Here is a 15,549-nt window from a genome sequence, read left to right on the forward strand (position 1 = left end):
AGGGTGTAGTAGAAAAGAAATAAAATATGTTCGAGTGAAGTATCAAGGCGCAAGAGTGGAACGGAGAAGTTTCTGTAGCAAGGTAGCCAGCTGCAACTGTCAGCTTGAAGACCCCTGGGGCTGTTGTAGGGAGAGTGTAGACCCTCATTATAGGCAACATCTACAAGTCGACATTCCACACTCTCAGCAGAATGGCACAGAGTGTGATGGGGGGCGAGTAAGAATGGTTGGCATGCCATGTTCAAGGAAAATGATAACTAGATGAAAGCAAAAACGAATTAAAGCGACATAAATTTAAAAATTCTAAACGCAGACGAGGAAACAGATTTTGATAGCATCCCATCATTCTTCAATTTCGTTGCCCCTCAATAATAACCAAACATACATACAAATATTTGCAGACACGTGGAAACAAAACAGAAATTATCTTTATTTGAAAATCTTTGTCCATAACAATCTTTGCTCTAATCACGGCAGTGCAGATGTCGGGTCAGGCACAAGGCCACGACTGGTTCCCTGCGACCTCAGGTCAGATGAAATGTTCTTCAAGGTGCCAGTCCTCCCAATACTGTTTACAGCCAAAACAATCACACCTCTTTGCCGTACCAAACAAGTCTTCAATGACCAACACAACTCTGTTTCAAAGCTTGAAAACTTCATTGTATGAAAAGGGATTTCCTAAAAGTTAATCTTTCATGTTTTTGGGAAAACTGTGTATAGCTGTCGTGCAAGAAAAATAGAGACAGCAACAACAAGAATGTAATAAACTAAAACGTGTGAAAATTTATCTAAATAAACTGTATGCATAGGTAAGCAAAGAACAAGATTACATTTCACATGGAAGCAGGAACCGTATTTATTGTCTTTGTTTACTCACACATTTTTATTCTTACGCGCAGATGATTAAAGAACCACCCCTATGTTTGTCGCATAAACATTCCATCCTCTCTTGACCCTCACTGTCCGTCTGATTCCTCTGAGATTTGAAAGGAATACAATCGCCCCTAGAGATATAGCACCCTGCAATGAAAATGTCCCAACGCGCAGTTTGAATAGCAAGAATAACATGTGTGTTGTCGTGGTGTGAATACCTGCAATAAAGTTATCAACACACAGCTCACCCGTACCTGTCTACCCGGCAGGGTTCGTATTCATCACACTACTCGGGCTACCCGCAGGTAGCGGCTACAACACTTGTTTGGGTACTTCAGGCTACACCTAATTAGTTTTAAAAGCAGTTACTTTATTGGATTGAACCCCTTCCTATAATTTTGTCCATGTAGGGTGGATATTATAGGAAATTATGGATTAAAAGAATATACGAGTATATGGGTTAAGAGGCTGGCTATTTGGACGAGGTGATGACGATGGTGTAGTTTAGATTACAACTTCTTCTGGTAATAGTGTGGCGACGAACTTGAAAGTTACCGCCGGACAGGTGCACATTTAATAACTTTGTAATCACAGCACTAAATATATTGACAGGGATTTAGACACTGACAAATACTCACCGAGTTCCTCTCCAGGCTGTAGTGTACTGCCGGACGCGTTCATATTCACGCATTTGAATTTCTGACATCTGTAAACAATCTCCTCATTCAGCTTCAGGCACGGCTTCCCTTTGAAATCTTTAAGATTTTTGGTGGAGCACTGGTTAGCTACCACAACATCAGTAAAAAATACAATTTAATTGTGATCAACAAAGAGTGCATGACAGACTGACAGTGTTGGCAGTGATGTAGAAGTGTGTGGTGGTGGTGTGGTAGTCATGGTTGCGGCGGAGAGGTAGCGGTTTAGAAAGATCCGATGTATACAATGTTTAAAGACTTTGTTACAGAAAAACTGTCTTAGCCACATTTTGAGTGTGCGCATGCACATGTGTGTGCGGGTCTTGTTTTTGTTTTTTGTTTAACAAAGAGATAATTCAATGATGCAATGGTGAATTTTCTTATACATTTTCTCACAAATTAGTTTGTAACTTAGGAACGTACATTTTTGTTGTTTGGTTTTTTTTTCCTTGAACCGTATCCAAGTTTTGCTTCAATAATTTAATAGCGTTGTTCTGATCTAACATTTACAACTAAATAGACGAAACTAGAAATCCATTACCTGGACACTCAGATTTGCGGAAAACATTCTGAGGGAAAGCCCACGTGACAACAAAAGCACACAGGAACAGCGAGGTGCGAAAGAAGCTCACCATGGCTTGACTGCAACAAGAAGAGTTAACAACAACCTTTCACACGTGTTCTGCGGCTTTGTCATTAGTGCTTGTAATTTAAGAGTTTTATAATCTTACATCTAATTATTTTAAATTTAGACATTTTCATTTTACAAGATTTAACCCAACGCTTTACCGGTTCAGCAACAAAGGTTCAGAATCATAAATTCAAAGTCACAGAAGCGCCAAACTGTTTGTAATCTTATTTAAATGTAAATTTAAAGTAGAAACAAGCAGTAAACGTTGCATAATCTGAAACAGAAACAACACAACAGATTTCTACCTGTTTGTAGTGAACAAAGTTCGTCTGGCTGTCAGTGAGTTGACTGTATACTGACGGGTACCTATCGTATTGTCTACGTCAGGACGTTGCTCCAGCGTCAGATAACACCTGTAGTTAGCGTGCGACACTCATCTCTGTGATGATGATTACTATCTGTAGTACTGATGCTTCATCTGTCTAATGTCGTTCTGTGGCAGTCATACAGAAGAGTTGTTTAGAGGATATATCTGTCAGTTAATACTGTCTGCTTACAGATTTGCTAGCTGTTTACAGATATCTTCTCAATCTGCTTCTCTTCTGCCTTCTTTTGTTAAGAAACAGCTGGCGACGATGGTCAACAATATGACATACAGAACTTTGCCCATTGCGACAGAAAGTTGTTGAAATGCGATAATTGCCCTCCTCAGATATACTTAACGCTGAATGATTGCAGTCAAAACGTTTGTCACTTTGCCTGCTTCAGACTAGCAGACTAGAAGGAAATTACATAATTTACTGAAGAAGACAATTGAGATGAAACAGAAACAACACAACATGTTTTTACCTGTTTGAAGAATATAATGAAGTAATCAGTCGTTTGAATCCCTGACAATATGTTTACGGGCATTGTACGTTTAGACTTTAAAGGACAAAGGTCAAATAACACAGAATCCATATCTAGCAATTATCACGTGACGAATTCTATTAAAATGTAATTTAAAAAAGTCTTCATTAGAGAATGTCGTTGCATATCAGCAATAATGACATGCTTGCTTTATTTGGGCTAAATATTAAACTTAATATCTTCATATTGTTCTCTTGATGTGACTGAACCGTAAGCTCTCTGACTGAACTTATTCTCTGAGTCGTTACCGTTAGATCTACAGTGATCTCCCTTTACTGCCGGAACACAAAGGTCACTGTTATCCACATCGAAGCGTGACCACAAAACACAAACAAAATCAAGGACAGCCGATCCCCTCAGCCTGTTAGACGGGGGGACAGAACTCTCAAATCATAAAGACATTTGCAAAATGGCCCACCTTGTATAATACTTACATCGTGTTAAAATGTAGCATACAGTGGCTTCGCTCGACAGGCGGCTTATAATTCAGGGGAGGTAACTCCCCATTGTTCGGTAACGGGAATAATGCAGTAGCGTCCCTTAGAATGTATGCCCGCTAATAAAAATCATACTCCACACGAATAAAAGAACTATGAAAAAGAAAACTCAAGTTTCTACGACAACTATTGTGTGCGCTTTGCAATGGCAAAGCAAAGTTTTAAATATGTTTGAGAACGCTATTCATGCAGCTTGTAATAAAAATTGAATATAAAAAAACTAAATAAATGAAGTACGTGTACTACAAAAGGCACCGTTAGAAGACTGTAGTGATATTTGATATGTGATGGTATGTGTATGGCTTGTGTCTTTATTTTATTTGCAAGCTGAAGTTTTTTGGTCAGTGCACGTATGTATGGAATGCTCGTGGGTTGTTTAGGCTGGTTTAGTAGGAAGGTGTTTACACCTTGAGGTGATTTCGTCATCGTCACTCTCCACCATCACCTCACCAACCACTTTTTGCAAAAGACTGAAGACCCATCTGTTTCTTTCAAACCAGTCTTAAACAACCAAGAAACACTTCTGCCTACATTTTTTACTTTCATGGTGTTTTATATATTTGTTCGCTTTACTCTTTCTTCTTTTGTTTTTTCTGCGCAATGAGCATTCTTCTGAATGAATACCTGCTCATTACAAATCGACATCATCATCATCATCATTTCGTACTTGGGCTGGAGGGGAAGAGATTAAAATAGCGTGAGTACCCGGAGAAACCCCTACGCCCAGACCTGCAAACAGGTGTCACATATAGAGAGTGTCCCAAGATTATAAGTAGCGACCACAAAAGCTGAATAAAAATTTGTTCTAAAATAATGGACAGAAAACAATTTTGAAATGGATGTGTTAGTTCAAAAGTCACAGCAAACTAATAAAATAACATGTTGTTGCTCTGGTGGCAGAAATAGTGAGGATATGGTCATCGTAAGGAAAGAGAAGTTCAGAAGAATAGTTAGGGCAGGAGCCAACAAAGAAATGAAGACACAGCACACACAGTTTGTACTGAATGTGAGGACGGGTAGGTAGTCAGTACAGACAACGAAGGAGAGGAGTGACAAGGTCCCGTGTCCTACCTCAAGGCACCAGAAATAAAAGTTCCTTCCCTTCTCTCAAATGTTGGTTATCGATAGATTCGTCAATTCCTTCTTCTCCTATTGTTTTTAAGTCTGCCTGCTGCACTTCATTTGTCGTCTTGCTATAAGCTTTTCTTCTTTCCTTCTCTCCCGCTATCTTCCCCATTCAGTAAAGTGTGCAACTTCACAAGTTAATAAAGCAAACATCAGGGATCGAATCCACGACCTAACAAATTGAAATATAAAACTATTAAACACTTAACTATGCAAGTTTTAATACAAGCTGTCGATGGCAATATAACAGCAACCTCCAAATGTTTTGATACGAAGGTTGTAGTCAAGATTATTTCATAGGAAGCGCAGGGACTACAAGCATGACGGTTGGGGGGAGTTGGTCCTCATTTGGTGTCACAGTGGAACTGCAGCATGCCATTGGTGCCTTGGCGACAGACACAGGAGGGGTATAGAGTGCCGTTCTTTTTGAAGGCAGACGTTTCCCCGGGCAACCGACACAGACCATAGTAATCCTTGCACTCTGCAATCAGTTGGTCAAACAAGTGGTGTTAGTCTTCTCACATTAATTGCTTCAAACCGCCGGTGAGTCTCCCCATCAAACAATGAGTCAGTCAAAGGTAAAATTACTGACTTACTAATTGATAGAGCATGTGCACTGACTTCATTGCATTAAAAGGTGCCTGAAATGAGTTTCCTGAAAAAATTAATGTGCGAATAAATCAACTAATAATCAAAAGGAAGATTAAAAGCTATTCAAAGAAATTTTATTATTTTCAATTGGTGTTTACTTGAAACAGTTCAGAGGTGTAATAAGAAGTACATATTGTATAAAAATCTTAAAAGAAGCTCTTAGGAGATGGATGTAGCAACCAAATAGAATTGTGGAGAACAGAATTTCCGACAAGTAAAGTTTTAAAAAATTACTGTGTCCTTCATGGCGATGATGTAGAGCAACGAATCAGTTTTAGTATTAAGTTAATTCAAGAATTCAATAAATATGTATTAATACATGATAAACTGAGGCTGGATTACTCTCTCTTTAGCTGTTGCCAAAAAGACTGTATCATGTTCTCACCACCATACCTTGCTGTCAATGTCGATACACATCAACTATTATTTTGTAATGAGTGCCAGACTTTCATCTACAAGACACACTGTTTCTATGCCCATCACCGGCTATCAAACATCTACTAAGTGTGTGAAGACAACTCACTTGCAGGGCCGATGTTTCGGAAGCGGTAGACCTCGGGGTCTTTGTCCTTTAACCTCTTGACGCAGGTGTACGTGTGACATTCGTGTACTACGATTGCGCCGAGAGGGTAGCATCTTTTATACCTAAAATAATAACAACCTGCGGAAACATACTTTGTTTATCGTAAATATTTTCTTTTTTATCATCATCATCATCATCATCATCATCATCATCATCATCATCATCATCATCATCATCATCATCATCCTTAACCTTCTTTTTATCATTACTATGATGATGAAATATAGTCGAAAGGATAAACGATTGATAAGTGTCAGTAGAGGCCAAGAGAACACACCTTCCAGTCTCTCACCCCACCACACCTCAGCCCAGGTGAAAAACCGATGACTGACCTTCTTCAATAATCTTTGCGACTCCATTTTCACAATGGTATTTGTTACAGGAACTGTACAGGCTTTGGGAAAAATTTGTTCCATGACGATAAAGCTTTCCGTCGATCAAGCAATTATCTGGAAAGAAAAGACAAAACTTTTTTTGTTAGTTTCTTGTCTGTAAACCATTTCGCAGCCAGTTCTTACAGAATGATAGTTTGGGCACAGAAAAGTGATGAGGTTATCTCAAACAATGGTGTCTGGTTACTCTGTCCAGATTCATCAAACTGCTGACCTTCTGTAAATGCTGCAAACATTCTTTTGGAGACTGTCGTGTTCTTCTCGTCAACTTCTTCTGTTGAGGTGCAGATGAGGACGAATGTCAACAGCCCGACATACACAATCTTTCCCATTGCCTCTGAAAGTTGTTAAAATGCATGTCTCTTAGAATATACTCCTTAAATACCCAAAATCATTAAAATATATACTTGATTCTAAATGATTTTGAAAAGTTTATCGCTAAAACGATGTTATTGCTTTTGGACAAGATTTTGTTAAAGGGAAGTTATACTCAGCGAAAAACAATTTAGCAAAAACTATCTACAACAGTTATTCAGCAAAGCTAGAAGTTTGTTTATACATGAAGAGAGACTGACAGGCTTGCTGGGAGGCAGACATTAAGATGAACACTCAGATGGATAGACAGCGTGGAGAAAAAAGAAAGGCACACATACAAAGCGCAGAAGTCGGGAGAAATCTGTCCACCTATCTTCTTTCTTTTTTAAAAAAAAAAAATACTGTATTATTGTACATACCCTGATACTCCAAGACTTGTCGTCGCCAAGAGACTGCACTCGTCTAGTCAGCGCCCACCTTCCCAGACAATTCGTTTATCTGTTTACGTCCCTTTGTTGACAAACAACTTATTGCCACATCCAATTTCCTCTTTCCTTCAATCAACTATTATCCTGAATAAAATTGTCATCAGTCCCACAGCTTTAGTTCACATCTGTAGGAGGCGTGTAGCAGTCTTCTTTCCATTCAGCAAGTCAAAGATCAGCAAAGTCAAGGAACAGAGAGAAAGCCATGCAAACAAATTCAATCACACAGATGACATTTAAAGATAACGAAAGAGAAAAACGATACCCTATCCATTAGATTTCATGTGAAAAATGCTTTTTAAATTTTATTTACATAGGCATATCAAAATACAACGAGTCTGCAAAACTTCGATGTTTGAGATCTTGTTACCTCTTAGGAGATTGCTCATGATGAATGTAGATAATAGCTGCATAACATCTCTTGACGATTTCACATTTCTAAAAGTAGAGTCATTAAATCATGCAGACAGGGAGTGTGTTTCAACGTTTAATTAACAGTGTTTTGTTTAATCATATTCTCCTATTTAACTGCGATAAAACAAATCATTCAAATACTTTCTTAACGTATAAAATGTCTTATTGTTAAGTACGCAATCAGATACCATATGGATAGATATCAAATGACTATTATAAGTAATGAGATTCAAGATAATATGATTTATCATGAAAGCGGTTGGTTTAAAGACAGCTCATGTCATCAAAGATTGGAACGATCTTCATTCCTCCCCTAACTGTTTTCTCTTTCTTTCTCTCTCTCTCCCTCTCTATGTCACACACACATATTCATCTTTTCCAAATGTTTCATACCTTTCCTTCTTACTTGTGGTTTTGTTGTGTTCAGAAAGATTGTGTTCAGTGTTGTCTGTTAATTTCTGTCTTGTCTGCCGCCCGATACACACTCACAAGCGCACTCACTGATACAAGCACGCTCACAGATATACACTCACAAGGACATATCTGTGCTGACAATACAAACAGAGGTTTATTTAACATCAACGAATCAAAAGCTGGATAAAAACCAAAAAGAACAACAAACAACAGAAAACACACTCAAAATCAATAACATAAACCTGATATCAGTCTTAGTTACCCAATGTGCTAAATACGTTCCAACGTCGACACAGAAAACAAAGAAAACATCTGATGCAAAACCTGACGCCCTCCACGCTGCCCCTTAGCTCACCTTGTTTCTCCCCCTCACTCTCAGCCCCCTACCCACTGACTAGCCAATCACTGCTCGGGTCACAGATCACCGCGCAGAATCCATCGTAAATGTCTTGCAGCGTCCTTTTCTCAGTCCTGGTGTAATTGTGCCTATTCCCTAGTTTGTTCCTTTCACTCAAACCCTCTTTTACAATTTCCTTATTCAACCAACCCTACATCATCTGCTACCAAATGAAAATACTCCGGCGAAACAATTAAAAAAAATTTAAACAATTAATATAAGATATTAATATAAAACATGATTTACAAGCATTAACCCCGAAGAAGATCCCTACCCTGCTGACCTTACACCTCTGACCTTCTACCCTTTAATATGTTCTTGGTGTATAATCTCCTCCAGCTTCTGCGGGATCTGTCTTTAAATTAATGTTTTCAATTTTCCATTGGAGTACTCTCCCTTACCGAACTAGTAAAGACGTGGGCTGAGGACCTGGGGTTTGAACAGTCACAGGTGAGACATCTGTCGCACGTACTCAGCGCGATTAAGCATATTTTAAGTACGTCCGATCCTTTGTCATCTTTAACATCTGGTTATCTGGTAACAAGAGTCACCTTTAATTTTCCTGCCGATGCTGATATGTGTGAAAATCTCATATAAAATTAAAAATGCTATAAAGATGTTTTATAGACATGTCAATTAGGCAAGATATACACGTTGCTGACCTAAAGTTGACTTACACCACTTAAACACTATACAAGAGGTTTTGCAATAGATAAGACGAAATTAATTTTTTCATAAAGTGCTATGACCTATAGGGACAGATGTTACTAAGAAAATGTTCCACATCATCAAATAAAACTTTAGTCTCGCAGCTTCCCAATAATTATTATTATTATTATTATTATTATTATTATTATTATTATTATTATTATTATTATTATTATTATTATTATTATTATTATTATTGGTCATTATAAAAATTAAACAATAATCTTGCAGCAAAGCAAGTAAATGAATAATGCATCAGAGCATAAAATAATACACGACAAACACATAATCATGATGAGAGTTATGTTCCTTCGCATAACAGACTAAAGATAATCAGTCTCTCTCCGCCGCTTCTACTATGTTAGGTCATCATCGACTGTAACTACTACTCTTTAGGACTTGTTTGTGGATATTATGATGTATACGTGGCAGTGAGCGCGCTCCTATTACGCTCCCTCTCTATCTATATATCACTAAATAAATGTGAAACTTCTTGTTTTTAGTTGTATAATATTTCTTATTATTAACAACCAGCTGATACCTTATACATCAACATAAACGCATAATAACAGTCTTTGCGTGCACAAGGGGAACCAACAGGCAGCCAGTGGGAACCGGGACTGGCAATGACAAACGATGAAACGATGAAAAGCTGCGATAAGTTGAAATCATGTTTGATGGGCATTGACAGTGACAGAACACACTGCACAATACTCTAGGATAAAAAGACAATAAAGACAATAAAGATATCTTGCTTCGACACCTGCACAGCTGATCATAAAGATCTTCTGTTGACACAAACTTTTTATGCGAACTGTTCGTCATATACTATGATATTAAATGTATATCATCATTGCATTACAATCATCTACCAAATATTAACAAGTTTACATAAATACTCAAAGTGTACAAGCAGCAAAGTTTAGTTGTTGGACTTGCTGTTGTCTTCTCTACTTCATGTCACAGTCCAGTGCACTTCTGTTGTCCTTCAGACGGCAGACACATCGGACCATTCGCAAGTCTTTCACGATGGACAAGCCCTGGCCCTTCTCGATGCACTGTCCGTACATGTCCACACACCCTGCAGGCACAACATCAAACAAACTGTCAACAGCTTCCACAACATCTGGCGGCTTGGACATCAGGGACGCAGACAGGAGACAACAGAGACAAAGAGATGAGCAATCAAGTTTACAGGACTGACATATTTCTCTGCTGCGTCTACCCGAGTGGTTCTGGCGCTGGCGACGGTTCGCTACCCGTGTAGGGCAGCAGATGAAGCTGTGAGACACCACTACAAGACCACCATTACCTACCCTTGTCTTTGACATCTACGTGGTAGATGAAGCTGTGATACACCACTACAAGACCACCACTACTTAGCGTGGTAGACGAAGCTACACCACTACAAGACCACCACCACTACCTACCGTTGTCTTTGACGTCTTCTACGTGGTAGACGATGCTGGAGTCAGTCACAGTCTTCACACACCTGAATGTCCGACATTCATATTGCACTTCTGTGTTTAAAGCAAAGCATCGTTTGGGTCCATGAAGAAATAAACAGTGTTGATCTGCAACAAGACGAGTGTCAATTAAAACTGGTTTCTGTTCACGCCCATTCCACAGTTGTGTTTGTTTCCCGTTTTGTTCTCTTTGTAAATATAATTATGTGGTCATAAAACATTTCTATTTTGGTTAGTTGTACGAAGCTTGCATTTCTTGATGATGCTTTCAATCTCGTGTAGATGTTTGTTGTTCTCACGTTGCATAGTCTAGTCTGTCAATGTTGACAACAGATAAGGTCCCTCTAGGTGAACATTTCATACGAGACTGTCCGAGAGTTCAGATGTATCTGTAATAGTCTGCGTGCGCTTGTGCGTCGGTCTGTGTGTCAGGAAGAGAGAGAGAGAAAAAAAGAGTGATTGAATAGGTTAAAGAAAGTTAGAATCCTATTGATAACAGTGGGCCGACTTGTCATTCTAACTACGAAGATATTGGTAACCCTGTAACCTTACAAAGGTCGCAACCTAACCCTACACCCTAAATACCTGGACAACCAACATGAAGACCTTCAGATACAAAGGAGCAGGTGAGAGTATATGACAGCACCACGAGTAGCCAAAGGCTTTGCATTGTGTCTCTGGAAATAAAACAAACCATTTTTTAATCAACTTCAATCTTTTTAATAGTCTTTTATATTGTTTATAAGAAACGGGAGTTTATTTTTATTATTTTACGTACCATCGAATGTTGATGATATTGTAGAAACAACTATTATAAGCGACAGGTGATTTTATAGCAAATGAGTTTCTAATGACGAAAGTATTGAAGTACGTGGTAATTTATTATTTATGGCGAAACTGGCGTTAATAATAATATTCCAGATTTATGGAGTTCATTTCTCTACTGTACAATACACTCAGAAAAAGCGACTGCAGCATTAATGTGTGGCCCCTCGGGATGTTTGCCTCTAAACATGATAAGCAGCGCTTACCTTCCCTTGTTTTGTGCCGAGAAATAAATAAACGAGACAGAACTGTCACGTGATCTTGGTTGCCAACAAACCGAGGCTGGGAAGCGGACGAAGACTGAGTGTTGTCGTCTGCCTCACAAATCCTCACAACACTGAGTCCCTCCAGCTTCCCTGGCGCATGCAGACGACATCATCACCTGTTCAGTTACCTCCCCTATTTTATTAAAGTGCAGACAAGCTGTTTTCATCGCCTGGACCACCAAACCTTCAGCACTTCCCTAATAAAATTTCATCGTGAGAGCTAAAACGATGGCGATGCCACAGGGTCACGACCCTTTGAGTGATTTGCGGCTAGTGCGTAGTTAGCCGCCATCTGGAGTATGTAACCCTGCTTATGCACTGCCAATAATTGTATTAGCAAACTGTTCGCAGATACTCATCCAGCTAGCGCCTCTGATTTGTTTTATTCATCATCGGTATTGTTGTTTATTCTTCCCCAGATCATATATTGTTTATTCTTCTGTCCCTCGGATGTTGTCCATGTCTTTAAGAACGTCCTCTCGAGGAGTGTTAGCGTGCACTTTATAAATTTTGAATTTATTATTATTATCTCTAATCAATCGGTAGTGCGTGTGAAATTATGTTCATGAGAACCCCGTGTGGTATGTCTTTCACTCCTTTCCTTCACGCACACAGCATGCACGTGTGTAGGTGGAGCTGTCTGTATGGCGAGACTCACTCTTAGCCTCTTGCGAAGTTCTCCGCTGTTAGTCTCGGCGAGCCTAAACAATGAATGTGACTAAACCGGAAGCTTTATACAAACCTGCTTTGTTTTAATATTTAAATAGAAACAAAACCGTCTGCCAATAATACGAGTTCGTGCTCACAGCGTGTGTGTATGTGCGTGTGTGTATGTGCGTGTGTGTGTGTGAGAGAGAAAGAAATACAAAAGAATCATGGTAAGGATCAACACACAAAACAATCATTTCAAGAAACAAAAATCAGATAATTCCTGCAATTTTATTTGTAGAGAATCTAAGACTATCATTGAAACATGTTGTTTACATATTTTCCAGGCTAACGTGTGTCTTGAACTTTGATGCGAGGTTTGCATTCATCTTCGTCCAGTTGGAAGCGCAGAGACTTGACATGTGACGTCATGGTCATGTGACGTTGCCGCTCACCTGCTGTGACACTCGTACCGAACGCTGGTAGGACCAGTTACGCGACAAACACAGGCTGGGTACGAACGGCCTTTTATGGTATATGGAAAGACATCCCCAGGCGATCTACAGACCCCATCCTCATCCTTGCACTCTGCAATCAGTCCGTCAGACAAGCGGCGTCAGACGTGTAACAACCATTGCTTCCCACTGTCGGTACGTCACGCCGTCAAACGTGTGAGTCAAACAGAGATGAGATGACACCAGACTGTACCATCAAACACTATTTGTCTGCAGTAGTCACCCACACTAGTTCTCCCGCCCACCATCTGATGTCTGAGTAAACAGTTGAGAAAACAACTCACTGGGTGGGTCGACGGGCTCGAATTTGTAGTGGGTGTAATTTTTGTCCCCCTCTTCGTGCAGCGGTATGTAATGCACTTGATTTCAGTCATGGCGTTTATCTGGATGCAGCGATCGTTTTGTTTAACATAACACCCTGCACAAATAATAATAATAAAGTGACTGAACAGCATCTTCCTCTCTCTTCAGAATGACTGTCATCAAGTGTATACGGTGTTCTACAGAGACACATGTTGAAAGCCAAGATACTACTTAGTCACCACACACCTACTCCTGCGTCTACCTAGCTATGGTTATATCCACCACCACCACCACCACCACCACCACCACCAACACCACCACCACCACCGCCGCCACCAAACGTTACCAAATGCTGACCCTCTTTCACAATCTTGGGAGTACCCTCTTCACAACGGTATTTGACACAGGGGCTAAGTTTACTCAGAGTGAAGGTGACTCCATTTCTGTAGGTTTTTCCTTCAGCAAAGCAGAATTCTGGAAAGAAAAGACAAAATTTTCTTTTGTTAGACAGATAAAATCTAGTCTCCTGACTATAACTGTTTCTCCGTCAGCTCCTACACAAGAAATGACTTCCATCTCCCGTCATGTAGTATACTCTCACTTACTATTGTCGCTGTATCTCTTATCTCTAAATATGTCCTCCTCCACCGTCACCCCTTCTGTAGGTAAAATATCCACATTTTTCGACACTACCAAAGGCTTGTCGTCGGCGGCTTCTGATGACATACAGGTCAGGACCATTGCCAACAGCACCACATGGAGACGTTTGTCCATTGTCATTCTGAAAGATTTTAATATGACAATCGTCCTTAGGACATACTTGACTGAATGATTTTATTTGCGACCTGAATATTTGACAGAGATACTGACTTCTGTGGATATTCTGTGTGGACACGAGTTTACTATTGTGGGAACATCGACAAAAGCATTATTTGATGTGAAAGAACACTCAGGTAAGCTAGAGGAGCGATACACGGACATGCAGCAAAGTAGATAGATAAAGGCTGGATAAAAGATTGAAAATACCAAAAGGAATGAAGTGTACAGGTCGTGAAAGCACTCTAACCTTTTTCTTTATCTGCTCAGGTAGAGTCAGGTAGACAAAGATGATATTCGCGACTTGCAGACAGATTCCTGTCCTCCAAGCTTCGTTGTCGCCAGCAGACGGATGAGCCCTTGTCTTGAGGAAGACCCTCCTTTTAAATCCGTTGAAGAGAGAACAAATCAATGCTAGTGATATATTCCCACGAATCACGACCGCCAGGACCGAACTTCTCTCAAGTTTAATTAAGACAGTCTCTCCTATCTGACTATTTTAATTAACCACCTTTGTCCCTTTCACTGTAATCTTGTTCTGACTTCATGTGGATCGACTTTCAGTTTTAATAATCGTGATTCATGGGAATTTACCTGCAAAATGGATTTTTCTGTTCCACGTTGTTTGCCAGGTGTGACGAGTACATCAACTATGGTGTAAATAAAAACTTGAACAAATTAACGCGCGTCACCTAAAACCAGGTTTTGAAATGCACGCAAAGACAATTATTTGTTTATTTCCTGTCATGACCTATAGGGACAGCTGTCACTACTAACAACTTTCATATTTTTAAGTAAACACTTAGTCTCACCGCTCCCCGAGGAAGGGAGGAGGGTGGTAATTGGTATTTTACGCCGAGTCAGCAGCTAGGGTTACATCACAATCAGCTAGCCCTATAGACAGACGCCACATGCAGAGAAAGAACAGCATCCCCGAGATGAAGGCTGACCACTCTTGTTTGTGTCTGTTTTTTTTTTCCTTCACTTCATTACTCAAATCCTTGCCTGCAAGCTGCCCTAAATACTTTTTTCATCTTTTAAAGGTTCCTCAAAACGCAGCTCTTCCTTGAGTATTACTCCTAACAACAGTCAACACAATGTTGATCCTCCGTCACACCCCACCCCTCTCCCCTCTCTTCCACTCAGTGCTACTTCCCTGCTTGTCTTCCTTTGCTCAGATGCTCTGTCCTTGTTACTTGGTTCCTCTTAGTGTTTCTGTATTTGTCTTTTAATCGTCACCGATACTGTTTTTTTTATTCTTTCATCGTTCATGTTTAATTTGTTTGTACTTCTGTCCCTCGTACGTTGCCCCTATCTGGTTTTTTTTTTAACGCTACGAGCATGCTCCTTACAAATGTGAGTTTTGCGCTTTAAAAATAATTATTATAATTAAAATAATTATTATTATGCAGATAAATAATTACGCCTGACAGAAATGTCACGTGATCTTGGTTTGAAGCGAATCGAGGCTGTGAAATCGATGAAGACTGTGATGTCGTCTGCTTCACAAATCCGCGAAGCACTGAGTGCAGTTTCCCTGGCGCAGCAGACGACATCAGTTATCGCCACCTTTCATCAGAGTGCAGACAGCCAGTTTCATCGCCTGGCTCTTGTCCAGGAC

General features: G+C 39.8%; 4 protein-coding genes across 5 annotated transcripts; all 4 read right to left on the bottom strand.

Moving 5' to 3' along the window:
• Window positions 1-410: 410 nt before the first annotated feature.
• Window positions 411-3,610, bottom strand: LOC112565979. Of its 2 annotated transcripts, none has more exons than XR_003099520.1 (5): window positions 2,505-2,657; window positions 2,110-2,210; window positions 1,512-1,658; window positions 878-1,020; window positions 411-568 (listed from the first exon to the last, which is right to left on the bottom strand). XR_003099520.1 is itself a non-coding variant. In XM_025241892.1 (5 exons), exons 1-4 carry the CDS (start codon window positions 3,560-3,562, stop codon window positions 890-892), a joined length of 399 nt encoding a protein of 132 aa, XP_025097677.1. In that variant the 5' UTR covers window positions 3,563-3,610; the 3' UTR covers window positions 411-568; window positions 878-889. The 2 variants fall into 2 exon arrangements, 1 of the variants encoding a protein (XP_025097677.1); XM_025241892.1 differs by lacking the exon at window positions 2,505-2,657 and adding an exon at window positions 3,543-3,610.
• A 685-nt stretch (window positions 3,611-4,295) lies between these two features.
• On the bottom strand, window positions 4,296-7,343 carry LOC112570579. Its single transcript, XM_025249095.1, has 5 exons — window positions 7,091-7,343; window positions 6,571-6,693; window positions 6,297-6,413; window positions 5,905-6,042; window positions 4,296-5,211 (listed from the first exon to the last, which is right to left on the bottom strand). The coding sequence occupies exons 2-5, from the start codon at window positions 6,686-6,688 to the stop codon at window positions 5,075-5,077; spliced, it is 510 nt and encodes a 169-aa protein (XP_025104880.1). The 5' UTR covers window positions 6,689-6,693; window positions 7,091-7,343; the 3' UTR covers window positions 4,296-5,074.
• Window positions 7,344-8,119: 776 nt separating this feature from the next.
• LOC112576217 lies at window positions 8,120-11,761 on the bottom strand. The gene is made up of 4 exons (XM_025258515.1): window positions 11,587-11,761; window positions 11,141-11,232; window positions 10,520-10,663; window positions 8,120-10,170 (listed from the first exon to the last, which is right to left on the bottom strand). Exons 2-4 carry the CDS (start codon window positions 11,223-11,225, stop codon window positions 10,040-10,042), a joined length of 360 nt encoding a protein of 119 aa, XP_025114300.1. The 5' UTR covers window positions 11,226-11,232; window positions 11,587-11,761; the 3' UTR covers window positions 8,120-10,039.
• Window positions 11,762-12,569: 808 nt separating this feature from the next.
• LOC112568096 lies at window positions 12,570-14,462 on the bottom strand. The gene is made up of 5 exons (XM_025245200.1): window positions 14,179-14,462; window positions 13,718-13,893; window positions 13,470-13,586; window positions 13,094-13,227; window positions 12,570-12,882 (listed from the first exon to the last, which is right to left on the bottom strand). The coding sequence occupies exons 2-5, from the start codon at window positions 13,890-13,892 to the stop codon at window positions 12,823-12,825; spliced, it is 486 nt and encodes a 161-aa protein (XP_025100985.1). The 5' UTR covers window position 13,893; window positions 14,179-14,462; the 3' UTR covers window positions 12,570-12,822.
• Between the last annotated feature and the right edge of the window lie 1,087 nt (window positions 14,463-15,549).

The sequence above is a fragment of the Pomacea canaliculata genome, linkage group LG1 (assembly GCF_003073045.1).
Source record: "Pomacea canaliculata isolate SZHN2017 linkage group LG1, ASM307304v1, whole genome shotgun sequence".
Lineage (NCBI taxonomy): Eukaryota > Metazoa > Mollusca > Gastropoda > Architaenioglossa > Ampullariidae > Pomacea > Pomacea canaliculata.

Excerpts from the sequence above, each read along its gene's own strand:
- LOC112565979 (XM_025241892.1), bottom strand. The coding sequence starts at position 3,562 with ATGCTACATTTTAACACGAT. Across the intron at positions 2,211-3,542 it reads ATGCTACATTTTAACACGAT|TCAAGCCATGGTGAGCTTCT; the intron begins GTAAGTATTATA and ends TTCTTGTTGCAG. Across the intron at positions 1,659-2,109 it reads CCGCAAATCTGAGTGTCCAG|CTAACCAGTGCTCCACCAAA; the intron begins GTAATGGATTTC and ends ATGTTGTGGTAG.
- LOC112570579 (XM_025249095.1), bottom strand. The coding sequence starts at position 6,688 with ATGGGAAAGATTGTGTATGTCGGGCTGTTGACATTCGTCCTCATCTGC. Across the intron at positions 6,414-6,570 it reads GTTTGCAGCATTTACAGAAG|ATAATTGCTTGATCGACGGA; the intron begins GTCAGCAGTTTG and ends TTTTCTTTCCAG. Across the intron at positions 5,212-5,904 it reads CCGAAACATCGGCCCTGCAA|AGTGCAAGGATTACTATGGT; the intron begins GTGAGTTGTCTT and ends AACTGATTGCAG.
- LOC112576217 (XM_025258515.1), bottom strand. The coding sequence starts at position 11,225 with ATGCAAAGCCTTTGGCTACTCGTGGTGCTGTCATATACTCTCACCTGC. Across the intron at positions 10,664-11,140 it reads TCTTCATGTTGGTTGTCCAG|ATCAACACTGTTTATTTCTT; the intron begins GTATTTAGGGTG and ends GTCTTGTTGCAG. Across the intron at positions 10,171-10,519 it reads AGAAGACGTCAAAGACAACG|GGTGTGTGGACATGTACGGA; the intron begins GTAGGTAGTGGT and ends TTGTGCCTGCAG.
- LOC112568096 (XM_025245200.1), bottom strand. The coding sequence starts at position 13,892 with ATGACAATGGACAAACGTCTCCATGTGGTGCTGTTGGCAATGGTCCTG. Across the intron at positions 13,587-13,717 it reads TAAGAGATACAGCGACAATA|AATTCTGCTTTGCTGAAGGA; the intron begins GTAAGTGAGAGT and ends TTTTCTTTCCAG. Across the intron at positions 13,228-13,469 it reads TCCCAAGATTGTGAAAGAGG|GGTGTTATGTTAAACAAAAC; the intron begins GTCAGCATTTGG and ends TTATTTGTGCAG.